Below are 16969 nucleotides of genomic sequence, written 5' to 3'. Positions count from 1 at the left end.
TTTGACACTTCTTGGAGAACGGGTGAGGTGCCAGACGATTGGAGGCAGGCCAATGTTGTCCCCATCTTCAAGAAAGGGAAAAAGGAGGATCCTGGTACCGTATTTGCCGGCGTATAAGACGACTGGGCTTATAAGACGACCCCCCAACATTTCCACTCAAAATATAGAGTTTGTTACATTACATTACAGTACTATGGGCCACTATGTGCAGCTATATCTATCCCAACTGAAGTACACCCGGCGTATAGGACGACCCCACCCCCCCACTTGGAGGCATGTTTTTCAGGGGAGAAAAGTAGTCTTATATGCCAGCAAATACTGTAATTATTGACCCGTCAGCCTGATATCTGTAGCTGACAAATCATCAAACACTCAGTCCTTGAGCAGCTTGAACTGAGAGCTGTGATTTCTAAGACTCAGCACAGGTTTCACAAGAACAAATCATGTCAGACCAAACATCTCTTTTTTCGAGAAAGTGACTACCTTGCTGGACCAGGGGAATGCCATGGACATAGTTTATCTGGATTTCAGTAAAGCTTTTGATAAAGTTCCATGTGATATTCTTGTTCACAAGTTGGTAAAATGCGGTATGGATCCTAATTCTGCCAGGTGGATCAATAACTGATTGAGAGATCGTACCCAGAGGGTACTTGTTAATGGTTCAGCATCTTCTTGGAAAATAGTGACAAGTGGAGTACCCCAAGGATCTGTCCTGGGGCCTGTGTTGTTCAACCTATTTATAAATGATTGGGATGAGGGATTAGAGGGGATACTTATTAAATTTGCAGATGATACTAAACTGGGAGGGGTAGCAAACACAACTGAAGACAGCAACAGAATACAGGATGATCTTGATAGGCTCGAGAAGTCGGCTAAACTGAATAAAATGAAGTTCAATAGGGACAAATGTAAAGTTTTGCATTTAGGTAGGAAAAACCAAATACACCAATATAAGATTGGGGGAGACTTGTCTTGGCAGTAGCATGTGGGATGTGAGCGATTGGGATGTGAGTGTCCTGCATAGTACAGGTGTATACACACACACACACACACACACACACACACACCTTGCTTTTCACTGCCTGGAGGAATCTGAAAGCAATTTACAAGCACCTTTCTTTTCCCTTCCCTATCACAGACCCCTGTAGGGAAGATGGGGCTGAGAGAACTCTAACAGAACTGCTCTGTGAAGTACAGCCCAAAGTGTGACTAGCTCAAAGTGACCCAGGTGGCTGCATGCAGAGGAGTGGGAAATCAAACCCAGTTCTCCAGATTTGAATCTCCTGTTCTTAATCCCTCCACAGCTCTAGCTGTCTTTGAAATTTTGGGGTGGGCTCTAGAGCCAAAGAACAATTGCTTGGTTTACATTGTTCTCTTTATTTAATTCTGACAACAGCAACCCTGTGAGGTAGGCTAGAGTGAGAGTGTGACTGGTCCAGGGTGAGTGTGATTCAGCCAGCTTCAATGGTCGATCTGGGACTTGAGTCTCCCAGATTTTGGCCCAGCAGTCTGTCCACTATAACACATTGGTCAGTTGTTTGGAATTCCAGTATAAAGGGCAGTAAGTTAAATTCTCAGTTGTCCCGTCGTTGCATCCACTGGGATTTGCGTCTGTCATGGATGCATGTTATGGACAAACACTGTGGCAAAGGTAACATTAATAATATTCTGGGGGTTGGAATATACTGTCACTGACATAATTCAGTGGCCTTACGGTAATTACATTTTGATATGAATGACCTTCTAAATATGCTTGTGGCTTTGATGCTGTCCAGGAAGCTTTGCTTGTAAAACCAGTAATTGGTTAAAGTATATATTTAAATGGTGTATGATTTCGAACCCTTACAATTGGGAGCAGATTGAGAGGCCAGCATGTTCCACTGCTGCTTCTGTATACGGTCCCAGCGCCACAAGCAGATCTAAATAAATATTAAACGGCTATGGTAATTGTAAAGATGCTTACAAATAAATGTAAATAGTGAACTGGAACACCAATAGCTGCAGTAAAGTATGATATTTAGAATAGCTGCTTCTTTCTTTCATAATTTAGTTTTCTCTGTTAATTGATCCATTGTTAAAGATTTAATTAGCCTTATCCATGGTTCCTCTATATATTTCTGAAACAGCCTGGGGGGTGGAACGTGTCCGGCTGTCCAAGTTGGAATAGGGCCAATCAAGGTGCAGCCAGCTTTGCCCTGATTGGCCCCGCCCCTGCATCCCCCGCCCTCTGTCTCTGGACTCTAGCCTCTTTGCTCTCAGATGCACCTCAATGCCTAGAGCCAGCAGCAGGTAAGGGGAGAGGGCCCTGGGCAAAGGGTCTTGGTGGAGGGCCTGCTGACTGTCTGCTAAGGAGCTCTGTCCCAGGCCTGCTAACGAGCTGGCCAGCCCCCACCCGCCCCACTTGATCCAGCTGCCAGCTGCAGCCCAAAGCCACCTTAAGCTGCCTGGCAGGGAACCAGGGGAGGCCTGTTCCAAGGAATGGGCTTTGAAGATAGTAACTATTTAAAAACTAATGAAAATACCTTTGGTACTTGCAAATCAGGTCATTTTGCTACTGCCTAAGCACCTCTTGGCCAGCATGGAATGAATTGTTGTGAAAAGCTAGGCCACAGAATCTTTGATAAGGTTCTTTCTTCCAGGATGAAGTTATTGGATTTGTTTTGTTTTTGTTTTGCAGGATGAAGAGAATGAAAATAATACCGGTATGTTCTGTATAATTCTTGTATTTTTAAAGAATAAGTTAAGTCATAATTTCTGTAATGAATCTAGGCCATAAAGCAGTCAATTTTTCTGTTTTTATGCATTTAGAGGAATTATGTTTTAAATATTAGAATTTATTATGTATATTTTATATGAAATGTGTCTTGCAAGTTTCTTAATCTGTATATTTGAACCACCCTGAGCCATACGGAAGGGCAGTATAGAAATCAAATGAGTAAATAAGTAAATAAATAAGAAAGATGTATAGCTTGGATGAAAGGGAGCAAACCAATACATGTATATATTTTATAAAATACTGTTGTCTATTCAATTTTCTACTTCATGTATATCTCAAGCATCATGTTTTTATCCTTCTATCCTTTATATGTTTTTACTTCATGTATAGATCTTTTGAAAGATTTAAAAAATGTCCTATCATGGCCATCAAAAATTCTTTGCAACGTATCTTTACAAATATTAACGTATTTTGAATGAAAGATAATACACTCTCATTTTAAAATATGAGCAAGATGCTTACAGAAGGGGTGAAGCCCTTGTGTGTCCAGGAATACAAGGGGCGCTAGAGTTTGGGGGTGGGAAGAGGAAGGGGACGGTTGTCCTGCATGCAAGGGCATGGGGAGGAAGGGGTGTTTTGTGGGGCGGGGGCTGTGGTGGTGGGGTGGCAAATGTGGTCCTGGTAGTGGGGACATGGGCATGAAGAAACTATAGTGGGGAAGGTTGGATGGGAATGGTTGCTGGCTTCGAGGGGGCTGGGTGGCAGAGGGTGGTGGGGAGGGCTTTTGCAGAGAGGGGGACGGCAGGGCAGGGCAGCGAGTAGCTCCCCAGATGCCCATCTTGGAGACCATGGAAGCATTTTGTTGGAGAAAGGTTTCTGGGGCCTGTTTTTTTTTGGGGGGGGGATTCAAGTGGGTTGGTTTCTGGAGGGGGGGAAGGCGTTATTCTCCCCATAAGAGAACCCTGTGAGGGAGGTGGGGTTGAGAGCTCACCAGTTTAGATGCCACCATTCCTTAACTGTTGGCAGGGCTGGCGGGGGCTCATGGGAATTATAGTCCATGGAGCCACAGTTTGGCCATCCCTGCCCTAGAACAATCAGGAGGATACTTGGGCAATAATGCACCCCCAAAGAATCTTGGGACAGACTTCAACCTCATTTACCACTAAGCCATGGGTCATTCCCCACATGATGCCAACAAGTTCCCAAGGGAAGGATAGGAAGCGCTGTTCTCTTTCCTCTATAATGGAAGGAAATTGGGCAGAACAGCCTGCAGGAAGGGCTGGGTCTCCAGGGGTGTTCTGGGCATCATGGAGCAAAAATCCTAGCCAAAGTTTTCACCCTTGCAAACATCCATTTTCTCTAGGGGAACATATCCCTTTAGTCTGGAGCTGTAATTCTAGGGGATCCCCAGGTCCCACCTGGAGGCTGGCATCCCCAATTACAGTACCAGAGAGTTGACCCTTGCAAACATCCATTTTCTCTAGGGGAACATATCCCTTTAGTCTGGAGCTGTAATGCTAGGGGATCCCCAGGTCCCACCTGGAGGCTGGCATCCCCAATTACAGTACCAGAGAGTTCACCCTTCCAAACATCCATTTTCTCTAGGGGAACATATCCCTTTAGTCTGGAGCTGTGATTCTAGGGGATCCCCAGGTCCCACCTGGAGGCTGGCATCCCCAATTACAGTACCAGAGAGTTCACCCTTCCAAACATACATTTTCCTTTTGTTGGGGGGGGTGGGGGGGAGGTGCTGGGGGGCAGTGCATGCAACCCTGTTAGCTCACTCCCCGTGGGACAGGCACCTGAGCGGCCAGGGGCTTCGATGAAGCAGCAGAACTGTGGAGAGACAGGGGCGGGAGTTTGGGTTAGGCTGCCACAGGGTTCCCTTGCTGTGGGCCTTTGGAGGCCCAAATGTGGGACAGGCTGGTGGAGACATCATGCTAAGCGGGGATTCGCCCCACTGCCATGCCACTGCCCGCTCAGCCTTTCCTCCCCGTGCATAATCGGTCATATGCATACAAGTAAAACTGAACTGAGTGCAAGGGGATCTCAGGAAATAAGAAAACCAGATCCCAAGTCTGTTGGCTGAGTGAACAATGTGGAGAGGAAAATAAAACCGGGATCTCAGATGCCGCGAACTCTGGGGGCGCTGCATGACTTCTCGGACTTCTGGATCTTGCTGAGATGATGTCAGTGAGCTCATTTGGAAAAGTAAAAATGACAAAGATGCTACCTTCCTGCTTCCTGCTTCCTTGTCCTATTTGAGTCAGCCTTCCAAGTGAAGTAAACAGTCTATATGCTTTCTTCCTAGAGGACCGAATAATAATAATAGATATTCTTCAGAACTGGTAAGCTATAAGTTCTGCAATTTTGAATACTATATGGTTCATAAGTTATATTTTGTGCAATGGTAATCTGGATGTACAAAGCCATCAAGGACTCTCAGATGTGATCAACCTTTAATCCAGTCTCTAGTGGCCTAGACCCCTTTCAGACTGGACTGATGGATGGAGATGGTGCTGATGGCCCTAGTAAATGATCCCTGTCTAAATAGACGGAAGGCTGTGCCTGTCTGCTGGTCGTAGTAGACTTCATCAGCAGCCTTCAACACAGTGGGCCATGCCATCTAGTTGAGCAGAAACAGGTCCTAGGGGAGGCCTTTCCGGTTCCATTGTTTCTTGTGGGCAGAAGGTTGTTCTTGAGGCCAAGCTTTTGCAGTCTGGGGCCTGCTTTGTGGGGTTCCATACGGTTCAGTCTTGACCCCCATGTTATTTAATCTCTACATGAAGACATTGAGATGCTTTAGGATGCTTTGGGCTGATCCTGCGTTGAGCAGGGGGTTGGACTAAATGGCCTGTATGGCCCCTTCCAACTCTATGATTCTATGAAATCACTCATGATTTTGGAATAGGGTGCCTTCAATATAATGACGATTCCTGCTGTGCATTTCATAATCCAAATTGCCTCTGACCTACCACCTCTTTGTTTAGCTGAATGGCTATGGTTAAACAAGCTCACATTGAATCATGGCAAGGTGGAGGTCAGAGTGCCTGGGAAGGCTGGGGACCTGGGTGGGGCTCCTCACTTTTCATAGGCCTCAGTTGTCTCTTGCTGACTCAGTTAAGAGCCTATGGATGGCTGCAGCTTTATTTCGGGAGAAACAAGTGGATACAGCTGAAAAAGAGCATTCTAGACACGCTCCATTTCAGAAGATGCCCCCCTCCTTTGAACTGGCTCATCTTGCCCTATGAATCCATGTTATAGTGACCTAAAAGAGAGGTGAGTAGCGGGGTACCTCAGGGCTCGGTGCTCGGCCCGGTACTTTTTAACATATTTATTAATGATCTAGATGAGGGGGTGGAGGGACTACTCATCAAGTTTGCAGATGACACCAAATTGGGAGGACTGGCAAATACTCTGGAAGATAGAGACAGAGTTCAACGAGATCTGAACGCAATGGAAAAATGGGCAAATGAGAACAAGATGCAATTTAATAAAGATAAGTGTAAAGTTCTGCATCTGGGTCAGAAAAATGCAAAGCATGCCTACTGGATGGGGGATACGCTTCTAGGTAACACTGTGTGTGAACGAGACGTTGGAGTACTTGTGGATTGTAAACTAAACATGAGCAGGCAGTGTGATGCAGCGGTAAAAAAGGCGAATGCCATTTTGGGCTGTATCAACAGGGGCATCACATCAAAATCACAAGATGTCATAGTCCCATTGTATACGGCACTGGTCAGACCACACCTGGAGTACTGTGTGCAGTTCTGGAGCCTCACTTCAAGAAGGACTTAGATAAAATTGAAAGGGTACAGAGGAGAGCGACGAAGATGATCTGGGGCCAAGGGACCAAGCCCTATGAAGACAGGTTGAGGGACTTGGGAATGTTCAGCCTGGAGAAAAGGAGGTTGAGAGGGGACATGAAAGCCCTCTTTAAGTATTTGAAAGGTTGTCACTTGGAGGAGGGCAGGATGCTGTTTCTGCTCGCTGCAGAGGAGAGGACACGCAGTAATGGGTTTAAACTTCAAGTACAACGATATAGGCTAGATATCAGGAAAAAGTTTTTCACAGTCAGAGTAGTTCAGCAGTGGAATAGGCTGCCTAAGGAGGTGGTGAGCTCCCCTCACTGGAAGTCTTCAAGCAAAGGTTGGATACACACTTTTCTTGGATGCTTTAGGATGCTTAGGGCTAATCCTGCGTTGAGCAGGGGGTTGGACTAGATGGCCTGTATGGCCCCTTCCAACTCTATGATTCTATGATTCTAAAACTAGACTGTTATAATGCACTATATGAATGGGTCTGCTCTTACAGACAATTCAAAAAATGAAATTGATATGCAACACTTCTATTGGGTGCAAACTAGAATCTGCAGATACCCCAGTGGTTCCCAGGAAGTTATTGGGCTCCATTCAAGCTGTTGTCTCTCAGCCACAAAGCCCTTCAAGGCCTTGGACCCACCTATTTGAAGGTGCCACACTGCAAACAGGGGCATTATAAGCCCCCATTCAGTCTTGCTAGAAACAGGGTTCAGTTTTTGCTTTTGAAAACCTCATGTTTCAAAAATGTCTGTAACAGGTTTTCAAACTATAAACTCAAAATATAAACTGAATTGGCAAGGCTAGATCTGAACTCGTGAACTTCTGATCATCAGAAGTCTATGTGAGTCATACAACCTAGACTGGAGTCCAAAGTAGATAAATAACATTTGAAGATTTTTTAAAAACCTTAAAAAAAAAAAAAACAGCAATGCAATGCCTTGCTAGAATCATTTAAAAGAAAACAACCAGGAATCTGACCGTACCAAGTTCCTTTAATTAAAAAGAAATTGTCAAAATAAGAAGAGAAGAGTGAGAAGGGCAAACAGCAAACCTTCAAAGCAGTGGTCCCCAACCTTTTTATCACTGGGGACCAGTCAACGCTTGACTATTTTACTGAGGCCCGGGGTGGGGGGGAGGCTTTTGCTGAGGGACGTCACCACCTGAGCCCCAGCTCTGCTTGCTTTCCCGCCAGTGCCCCTGACTTCCTCCCGCCCACTAGGGAGTGCTGCCAGCAGCAGCTGCGGCGCCACACCGAGGGGGAGCCCCAGCCATGGCTTCCGCCAGAGAGCACCAAAGGTCAGCTGGCAGCAGAGTGGCAGGGCTGCCCCCGAGGCAGCAGCCAGGGAGGAGGATGAGGAGGAGCCGCGGCCTAGTATCAACTGATCAACGGACCAGTACCGGATATTGGGGACAGCTGCTTCAAAGCACTTCTAAAAAAAACAACAAATCCCATGTAATGTACATGTCAGGAGGAAGAAGGGGAGAGTGCCTGGAGGGGATTAAAATGAAAGGTTTATCTGTAGTTCTTATACTAACATTGAACCCTGATTCTCACAAGATTTAAGGGGGACATAAAAATTAAATGCTTAAACAGTACTGAACCTTAGAAAAGATGACCCAGTTTTAAGAATCTCACAATTTTAAAAGGCACCCGTTGCCTCAAACTGACCAATACATAGAGATTGCAGTGCAATGTCAGTGGTGGAGGCATGTGCTCCTGCGGTGGGAGTGGAGGCGAGAAAATCTGATGGAATTATTCCGCTAGTGAATTTCCTTCACCTTGACCGTTTACGCTCTGGGAACTTCATTGTCCCAGCTCCCGTGCAGGAATACAAATCAGGAGTGGATGAGGTACACCTAGCCAAATGTGTGGGGCAAGAAGTGTGGGTGCAAGAAGAGGTGGGGCAACCTGCCACGAATAAAATAGCAGCCTGGCATGAAACCTCCAGTGCGTAAATTCCATGCCCAGGATTTTGAGCACAACTTTGCTAGCATGAGAAATGAGTGCAATGGTGCGGTAGTTTGAACATTCTTTGGCATTGCCCTTCTTTGGGATTGGAATGTAAACTGACCTTTTCCAATCCTGTGGCCATTGTTGAGTTTTACAACATGCTGGGATGTTAATGCTGGATTTGACTGTTTTTTTATTTTATATATTTCAAAGCCGCAATATAAAATAATAAAACTTTAAAAAACAGTCAAATCCAGCATTAACATCCCAGCATAAAAACCCAGACCATACAAACTGAGCTTAGTTCCCAGACTAAAATAGTATTAACCCCTAGCTTTCTTGAAGGAAAAGTCAGCACTGGACCCATACCAGTCGGGCTTCCATCCTGGCCATGGGGAGGAATCAGTGCTGGTTGCCTTGAAGGAGGATCTCCTGTGCCAGCTGGATAAGGGCGGTTTGGCTATTGCCCAATTCTGTGGCCACTGTTGAGTTTTCCAACAACTAATAAAGGTAGTTAAAGATTGGGGGCAGATAAGAGTTAGTTGCTGGATGGGAAAGCGAAAAGAAAGCAAGGAATGTTGATGATAAAGGCTTCCTGTGCTAATCAGCCCACATATCCCTCCTTCATAAGTAGGCTTGCTATTTTCCTAAGTGGGACTACATAGAAGCCACAAGAATAAATACAGGATTGCGCTTATCTTTAACTGTTGTTCATCAAGTGATCTTCTATGCATGCACACATCCCTCCCTCCTTTTCCTGCTTTGGGCTGCTCTGCTATGGTCTCTAGCATTTCACAGCAGCAAAGGGAGAACTGAGTGAAGAGTTCTCCACATCTCTACACATGATGCTTTGGGTGGGAACGTGGACACACTGGAAATGGGGGGGGGCAATCTTAGGCCCTAGAAAAATCTTAGAAAAAGCTTGGTAGCTCTCTCTGTACCTGGTCTGCAACTGCATAGTCCCATGTTTGTATACACAGAAGAACACTCGATGAACAACAGTTACATATAAGTGTAACACCATTTTTATTTCTTTTTATTAAAGAGTTATATGCAAGTATTTTTGTATTCATATAAAAAGTCTGTAATAAAACTCCTGGTGGATATTCTCATTTTTGCATTCTAGTGAAATATTTGTCCAGGGATATTTTTCAACTAAGGATTTCCACATCAACTACTCCAGATCTCATCGAAATAGGGATGAAGCTTCAGGAATTCTTTATTCAGCAGTTCAATACCAGCAAGAGTGCTTTATCTACCCGGGGACCTGTTCCATATTTCCCCAAAAAAACTGTGGTCAATATAGTAGAAGAAAGTTCACATCAGCACTGTATGTATTAAAGTGATTTTCTTAACTCAGTTAAAACCTACATTTTAGACTTAGCCCTGAACCTTGTTAATTTTACTGTAGATACACCAAACATGTACATTTTAACATTAATATTAAAGATTCATGTATACCTTGGAAATTTGTTATAGAACTTCACAACATCAAGGCATAATTGTTTTGAGGCAAATATTCCTTTTCTACTGGCTAAAAAGAAGAAGTCTAGAAAGCTCCTGAATCAGCCTATATGTGCATCTGCATTACAGGGCACAGAGGATGTATGGGCTCTTCACAGTTCTTAAAACGAACTCACTTCTCCACCAGAGTCCGCCTGTCCTTAAGTTCTAATGAGTTGGATCCAGCAATCCGTATGTAGTCAATGTTCCCTTGTTACCTGTCTGATTCCAGGGATGTGGGACACAGGAACAGCGCCATGCAGTCAGGGAGGCTGCACAGATGAGAGAGGAAGAGCAAAAATTGCCCCTCTTAATTCTTCTGTCATTGAGGAGTGAGGAGAGGGCAAGTTTGTCTTCAGTACAACTTCCCTGGCCTGTCTGAGTCAACGTTCCTGGTTCAGAAAAGACAGCAAGCAGGAGAGAAACAAGGGGAAGATCCACAGCCCTGGTTCTTAAGGAACCCACTCAGTGCGTTGTATCGTTGTTTCCAAGCTGATAAGAAACGTAACTTCATCTGCCTGGTTGGTTGAAGTCCTTGAACAGTTAAATAGGGCTGATTGCCACAAAAAGGAGTTCCTGATACTGCTACTTCACTCTTTCTGCCCAAAGCTGACCTGTAGCAATGATGGATGCCTATCAGTGAAATTCCTTCTCTACTTTCTGAATTGGCATACAAGTTTTAGACTGAAGCATCTTGTTGGGTTCTCTAAATTTCATACCATTGTTGTTTCTTTTGTAGTGCTGGATGCAAGACCTCATCATCAGTGGCCAGGGGGTTTCAAGGTGGTATCTATGAGCTTGCACGGAAATCACATGAAGTTGGCATGTTTCCACAGACCTAATTTTCACTCTCAATCATGGGCTTCATTTCACCTTGACAAACCGAACACTGCCTTTTGGACAGAAGCACAGAACATTTGGCAAGAAGGTATCTAAATGTTTCTGTAACTCTGCAAAGGGTATTTTGCCTCTGTAATTGTAATTGAGTTTTTACTTAATAAAATGGTGCCTGTGAATGTTTTAAATCTTTTTTAAAAGTGCCTTTCCTTAGCTATCTGTCAGAACATTTTTCTCTCACTCCAGGCAATAGATGTTGTTCCCCCTTCCTCCATTTTATCCTCAAATAGTCCTGTGCAGAGCAGGTGGGATAACAGATCATGGCTGGCCCAGGGAAACCCAGCACGTTTCATGATATTCAGTATTTTCACACACACACAATAATGCACTTTCAATCCCGTTTTAGTGCACTTTGCAACTGGATTTTGCCATGTGGATTGGCACAATCCGCTTGCTATGGGGTGCTAAAGTGGATTGAAACCACATTATTTTGCATGTGTGAAAGCATCCAGAGTGACTCCCTGGTCTTAGCCTGACTCAGCGTGCCAGCTAAAGTGAGGACTGTATGTCAGGCCGAGTGTTGTTTCCTTGGTATTAATACAGGGTTTGGATCCACTGTTTTTAAACTAATTGTATCTAACATAATGATGAAGTATTCTGTGATCCATTAACCAGGTTTCTAAACTTCCCTCCCCACAGGTTCTCGTGAGCATTCCACCTCTATGGTGCAAATGCTGGACTTCCCAAGGGTCACCAATCTTGGTGGAGCTCCAGGAAGCCCAATGGCAACCACCCCGAAGGGAACAAGGAGGCGTCTTGGAAACCCGCCCCATGGAGGGGCCAGTGGGAAAGTAGGGTGCCATGATGTTGTAGCTATTAGGAATGAAGGTGAGACCAACACGCCCACCAGATTTCCACTTGCTGACCAATGACAGAGATTCATAGCCTTTCCAGATTCAACTCTTGAGAAGTGGTTAACAACACGCATTTGGCAAAATACAGAAATGCGATTGCTGGAAATGTGGACAGTGTTTCCAGGAAGTAGTTTTTCCCTTGGACTGTCTAATTCAGGGATGGAAAACCATAAAGCCATATTGTGCCCATTGGTGCATGTCGTTACTGGGGAGGAGTTGTATAACAGAATTAAAGCTTTGCATCTCTAACAGAGTGTCCGAGGCTGGCAGCAGAAAATAAGTAGCTGAAAAGTGACTTTCAAAAACCACGCTAAAAACACCCAAGACAGGGTTCAACATGCAATTCAAAAATAAAATTGCTTGCTTTCACGGAGTAAATTCACTATCCTGTGCAGAGATCTGAAAAGAAACGTTTTTAGCGAGTTTCCACCAACTTTCCCATCATGCGGAATACCCCCTGGTTGGCCTCCCTAGCTTACCTCCCGTCAACCAGCACCCTTGAGCACTGACCTTCTCTCTAGGGCAGTGAGGAGTCCCCTGTGCGCAGGCATGCCTGGACTTCTTTCATCTGGAGCATAATGACTGAGCTTCTCCCCTAAGTGCAGGCACTGAGTGCGGCGGGTCAAGGGCACTCTGCCTTATTCTTCATGGCCTTTCACGCCACCCCCCGCAGCCCATCCTGATATTTGCTTCTCTGATTTCATGGTGAGAGGGAGCATTCACCCATTTGCACAAAATGAAAGGGGAAGAATAAGAGGAGTTGGCTGATATCTGGAAGGGAGACTGATGAGTATTTTGTATAGGCAAGCCCCCTTGACCACTGATCGCCTATCTCAAGGGCAACAATGAGTGAGCTATCTGAAGGCAAGCTTGGACTTCTTTCAGTGTCAGGAAGATCATTGCCCCGCAATATCAGCTAGACAATTCATCAGGGTTTTGGACTAACTACCCTTTTCTCCACCCCCAGGGCTAAATATCAGGAAGGAGGAAGACGATGAGTCTGGCACAGAAGACCAACAGTGACAAGGAGGGCACAGTTCTTCTAAAAATGTTTTTAATGGATTTAATGTGTTTAATGTTTTTCATGCTTTTAATGTGTTTAATGTTTTAATGGATTTAATGTGTTTACTGTTTTTAATGTTTTTCATGCTTTTAATGTGTTTAATGTTTTAATATTTTAATGTTTTAATGTTTGTTTACACTTGTTTAATAAATTGTTTAATAAATAATAAGTTTATATTGTATTGTTATTAAAACCTCTCCGTATTTCTTGAGTAAATGCTAACATAGTACTTGAGTGTACATGGGTACATAGGTGGGGAGAAACAAATCTCCCCAGGGCCTGCACTATCACCAACTCAAGAACACATGAAGGGTTATGGTTTTTGGTTTATAATATTATAAACAAATGGTTACCCAAAATTATTTAAAGGTGATGGAGGTAAAACCCGGGTCTGTTCCAGTGAGAGACAGCTCTCACAGTCAGGAACTTCTTCCTGATGTCCAGACAGAATTTCTTTAGAATTAATTTCATCCCATTGGTTCTGGTCCGTCCCTCTGAGGCAAGAGAGAATGCTCCTTCCTCCATATGGCACCCTTTTAAATACTTGAAGATGGTTATCAGATGCCCTCTCAGTCGTCTCCTCTCCAGGCTAAACAGACCAAGCTCCCCCAGCCTTTCTTCATACGTCTTGGTCTCCAAACCCCTCACCAGCTTTGTTGCCCTCCTCTGGACACGCTCCAGCTTGTCTACATTCCTCTTCAACTGGGGCTGTTTGGGTAGGTGGGTACCCAAAGTTTCTGCAGGGGTTCCATGCGCCATGCAACTTCTCTGGGTTATAAGAAGCAGGGTTTAAACAAACAGCTCTTCTTTTGCCAAGAGCTTCCCCATCACTCCTTCGAGGCAGTGGAGGAGTGTTGGGGGCTGCAGCAAAAGCATCTCTTCATCCGGAGGAGGAGGAGGAGGAGGAGGAGGTCCAGCTGTTCTGCCGGGACTTGGGCAAGAGGAGTCAGGAGCCGAGAAGTAGAGCCCCCGTAAACTCACTCCCACGACATCACTCTCGGGCTTCGAATCGGAACTCTAAGGAAAAGTCGTGTATTGAAGGAGTTGGCCTTCAGAGCCCACCAACACGGTTTTTGACAGAGAGACCGAGAGACCGAGAAGGGGCTGGGCTTTCACACAGGATTGCGAAAATCATTGATACACTTTGATCGAAGGAAGGTGCAAAGATGCTTTCCCCTCAGCCTCACTTCAACCTGGCTGGCAGGAGCATCCCGAGAGAGTGTTTGAAATGCATAGCTAGATGTAAGGGCTCCGGGGCAGAGTGAGCCTTGGAAATCCATGGCTGAGGACAAGGGGGGGGGGCTGCAAGTGCCGCTGAGCGGGAGGGTGCAGGAGAGGTCAGGACCCCCCTCTGTGAGGCTACAGGGGATTAGAGGTGTAATGAGAAGGGTGTGTGGGGCAGGAAATAGGGGTTCATTACAAGATGGGCCTGGTTCTAGGCCTCGTCTTTCCTGCTAGCCCTTCCTGCTTCCCTTAAGGCTCTGCAGCAGCCTCCCCTGTCACTACTGCCAGGAAAACAGTTCAGATGAGGCCATAGTTTGGAAAGCCAAAATTGGTTCATCTATGCTGCTTTTCTCTACCCGAAGGAGTCTCAAAGCGGCTTACAGTTGCCCTCCCTTTCCTCTCCCCACAACAGACACCCTGTGAGGGAGGAGAGGCTGAGAGAGCCCTGATATTCCTGCTCGGTCTGAGCCGCTTTATCAGTGCTGTTGCGAGCCCAAGGTCCCCCAGCAGGCTGCATGTGTGGAAACATGGAATCTAATCCAGCTCACCAGATTAGAAGAGCTGAGGGCCCTGCCGGAGTTACCAGCTTTCCGCAGGGCCTGCAAGACGGAGCTCTTCCGCCAGGCATACGGTTGAGGCCAGGGCAGGGTCCAGGATTTCCAACTTGGATCCCAGGGTCTATCGGACCAGCTCCCCCTCTCACTGGAGGGATGGTCGGGCCTCAGGCTGAACACGATGGGATTAGAATTGATTATAGAGGATGGCCACTGCTGCCTGTTGTAATTTTTAATTGTTATTTGGGTAAATTATGGGGTTTTATTGTATTTTTAATATTTTATCATGTAAACCACCATGAGAACAGCTGGGGAGTGGCAGTATATAAATCTAAAAATAAATAAATAAATGCATACATACAAGTCCAATCTCCTAAGCAATACACAACAATACAATACAATGCAATACAAAACCTTTAATGGCATCCACAATACAAAACAAAAATCAGTTCTACAAGTCAACAAAGCTGTAAGGAAAAGTGCAGCAGGCAGGGGAGCAGCAAACAGAGAAGAGCAAAACCAGTGACGTCCACCTCTTTAACCTGTGGGTCATCTCTGCAGACAAGAACCTGGCTCCCCGCTCAGTGGTCTCCGGGCAACCATCAGCAAGCAGCAGCTCAAGAGCCCTGCCCTCCGAGACATCCGGGGAAGGTCAAAGGGGGGAGATCAAGTCAGAACGTTGGTTGTTATACAACTCACATCGCAGAATGATGTGGCAAATTGAGTCTGGTTCTGTATGGCAATACCTGCAAATTCTTTCATTGCGGGGAATTCTCCTGTACCTGCCTTTAGACATTGCAGAAGGAAACACACTTAGTCCGGCTAACATAAATTCAACTCTTTATTAACCATGGCCTGGTGTAAAGAAGCAACAATTAACTTTCGCCATGAACAGGGGGAGGGAGAGGTGGCTTGGGCCTGCCGGGAGGAGAAAGTGCTCCAGTCATGGGTCACCCAGGTTTCCTCTGCTTTGACCCTCAGTGGCAGGGGGGGGAGTGTTCCCATGTGATCCCCCCCACCTCGCTTCCTTTTCCCTGCGCCTTTTGTCACTGTCATATCTTCCTCCACTCGAAAAGAAAAGATCCATGTCTCTCTTTTGAAAAACCATCTGCCTGACAGATCCTTCTGCAGCAGAACCTTAAGCTTTTATGTCCCTCCAAACCCCTGATGACAGAACGTGCAGCAGGGAGAACAACAGTCATATGTAATAAAAGCATTTTCCTCTCCACCAAAAAGAAATCACCCCATCAGACTGGAACCCACGAGCCATTATGCTCCAATGAGTTACTCTAAGCGCCACTCTATCAGTTTACTTTGCTGTCTGACAAAGAGGTTGTTATACATCCATGCCCAGATTTGTGCTTGAAAAAGGAAGAAATCCATCCCACCCACAGGCGGCAGAACGTGCTGCAGGAAGCACAATAGAAAGGGAAAGGATACAACCAACATACTTTTGTGTCTTTGAAATTCTTGTATCAAAGTTGCATACCAGTCAAGGCCCTACGGCCTGGGGTTACTGTGTGGCTGGGAAAGGCAACTGGAGCGAGGGAGCCCCCTGGTGGCCGTGTTCCAGAAATGCAGGTTACGAAATGAATCCGCGTACTGGATCAGCCAAGCCACTAGGAACACTAGTAGTGCAGGGATGCCAACCTCCAGGGGAGACCTAGAGATCCCCCTAAAAAACCCTCAGAACGTGGGAAACTTCACAGCAGCAAGGAAAGCCTCAGAAAGCAAATGGAGGAGCTCAAAGGAGAATCTGGGTGCTCCATCCATGTTGTAGACCCATCACTGACTCTCCCATCCAGCCTCCCCCACCCTCTAACAAATATGGAACAAGAGGAAGACTTGCTTTTCACAGGTGTCTCAAAGCAGCTTCCAGTCACCTGAAAAATGATAAGTTGATTCTTGGGTTTAAGATGAGCTCTAAGGGTCACTTGGGACTGAGAAAAGTTTTCAAAATGGGTGCCATGACTGAGGGACCCAGATTTGATCTCGGCAGCAGGGGGGGGGAAGCAAGCGGAGTGGGGGCTCAGGTGACAGCGACGTCCCTTGGCAAAAGACTAACCTCAGTAAAATTGTCAAGCGTTGACCGGTCCCTGATAAAAAGGTTGGGGACCACTGTCTTAAGGGACAGCCGTTCTCGGACTCCTGGGGCTCACCGAGGTAAGCCCTCACCATCCCAGAGGCACTGTCCTCCCTCGGGCACCCACTGCCCTCAGGGGAAGGAGTGGGATCGAGTGGGATGGAGGAACCCCAGCAAGAAGTGGCCTTCTCAGCCTTCTTGTAGAGGCTGGGGGGGGGGGGGAGAAGCGGACTTGCTGGCTCCTTCCTCCCCTGCTTGGCCTGACACATCAGCCTCCTTGGACTTCTCCCAGACAAGCCTCTG

The 16969-nt window shown here is 46.0% G+C and overlaps 1 protein-coding gene across 4 annotated transcripts in view; it reads left to right on the top strand.

Moving 5' to 3' along the window:
• Positions 1-12960, top strand: part of LOC143821303 (bridge-like lipid transfer protein family member 1) — a 51707-nt gene extending 38747 nt beyond the window's left edge. Inside the window, exons 2-7 of one of the 4 annotated variants that reach the window (XR_013225763.1) lie at positions 2678-2702; positions 5028-5064; positions 9615-9818; positions 10731-10919; positions 11528-11716; positions 12710-12929. Coding sequence is in view for 2 of the 4 variants with exons in the window: in XM_077305095.1 (XP_077161210.1) it covers positions 2678-2702; positions 9615-9818; positions 10731-10919; positions 11528-11716; positions 12710-12765 (663 nt within the window). In the remaining 2 variants the exon portion in view is untranslated. Of the gene's footprint in view, positions 1-2677; positions 2703-5027; positions 9819-10730; positions 10920-11527; positions 11717-12709 lie in introns of all 4 variants that reach the window. The other 3 variants (XR_013225762.1, XM_077305095.1, XM_077305096.1) reach the window with 3 other exon arrangements.
• The last annotated feature ends 4009 nt before the right edge of the window (positions 12961-16969 follow it).

This window comes from Paroedura picta, chromosome 12 (assembly GCF_049243985.1).
Source record: "Paroedura picta isolate Pp20150507F chromosome 12, Ppicta_v3.0, whole genome shotgun sequence".
NCBI lineage: Eukaryota > Metazoa > Chordata > Lepidosauria > Squamata > Gekkonidae > Paroedura > Paroedura picta.
Note: the sequence above shows the minus strand (reverse complement) of the source record. Positions and strands in the feature narration are given on the sequence as shown.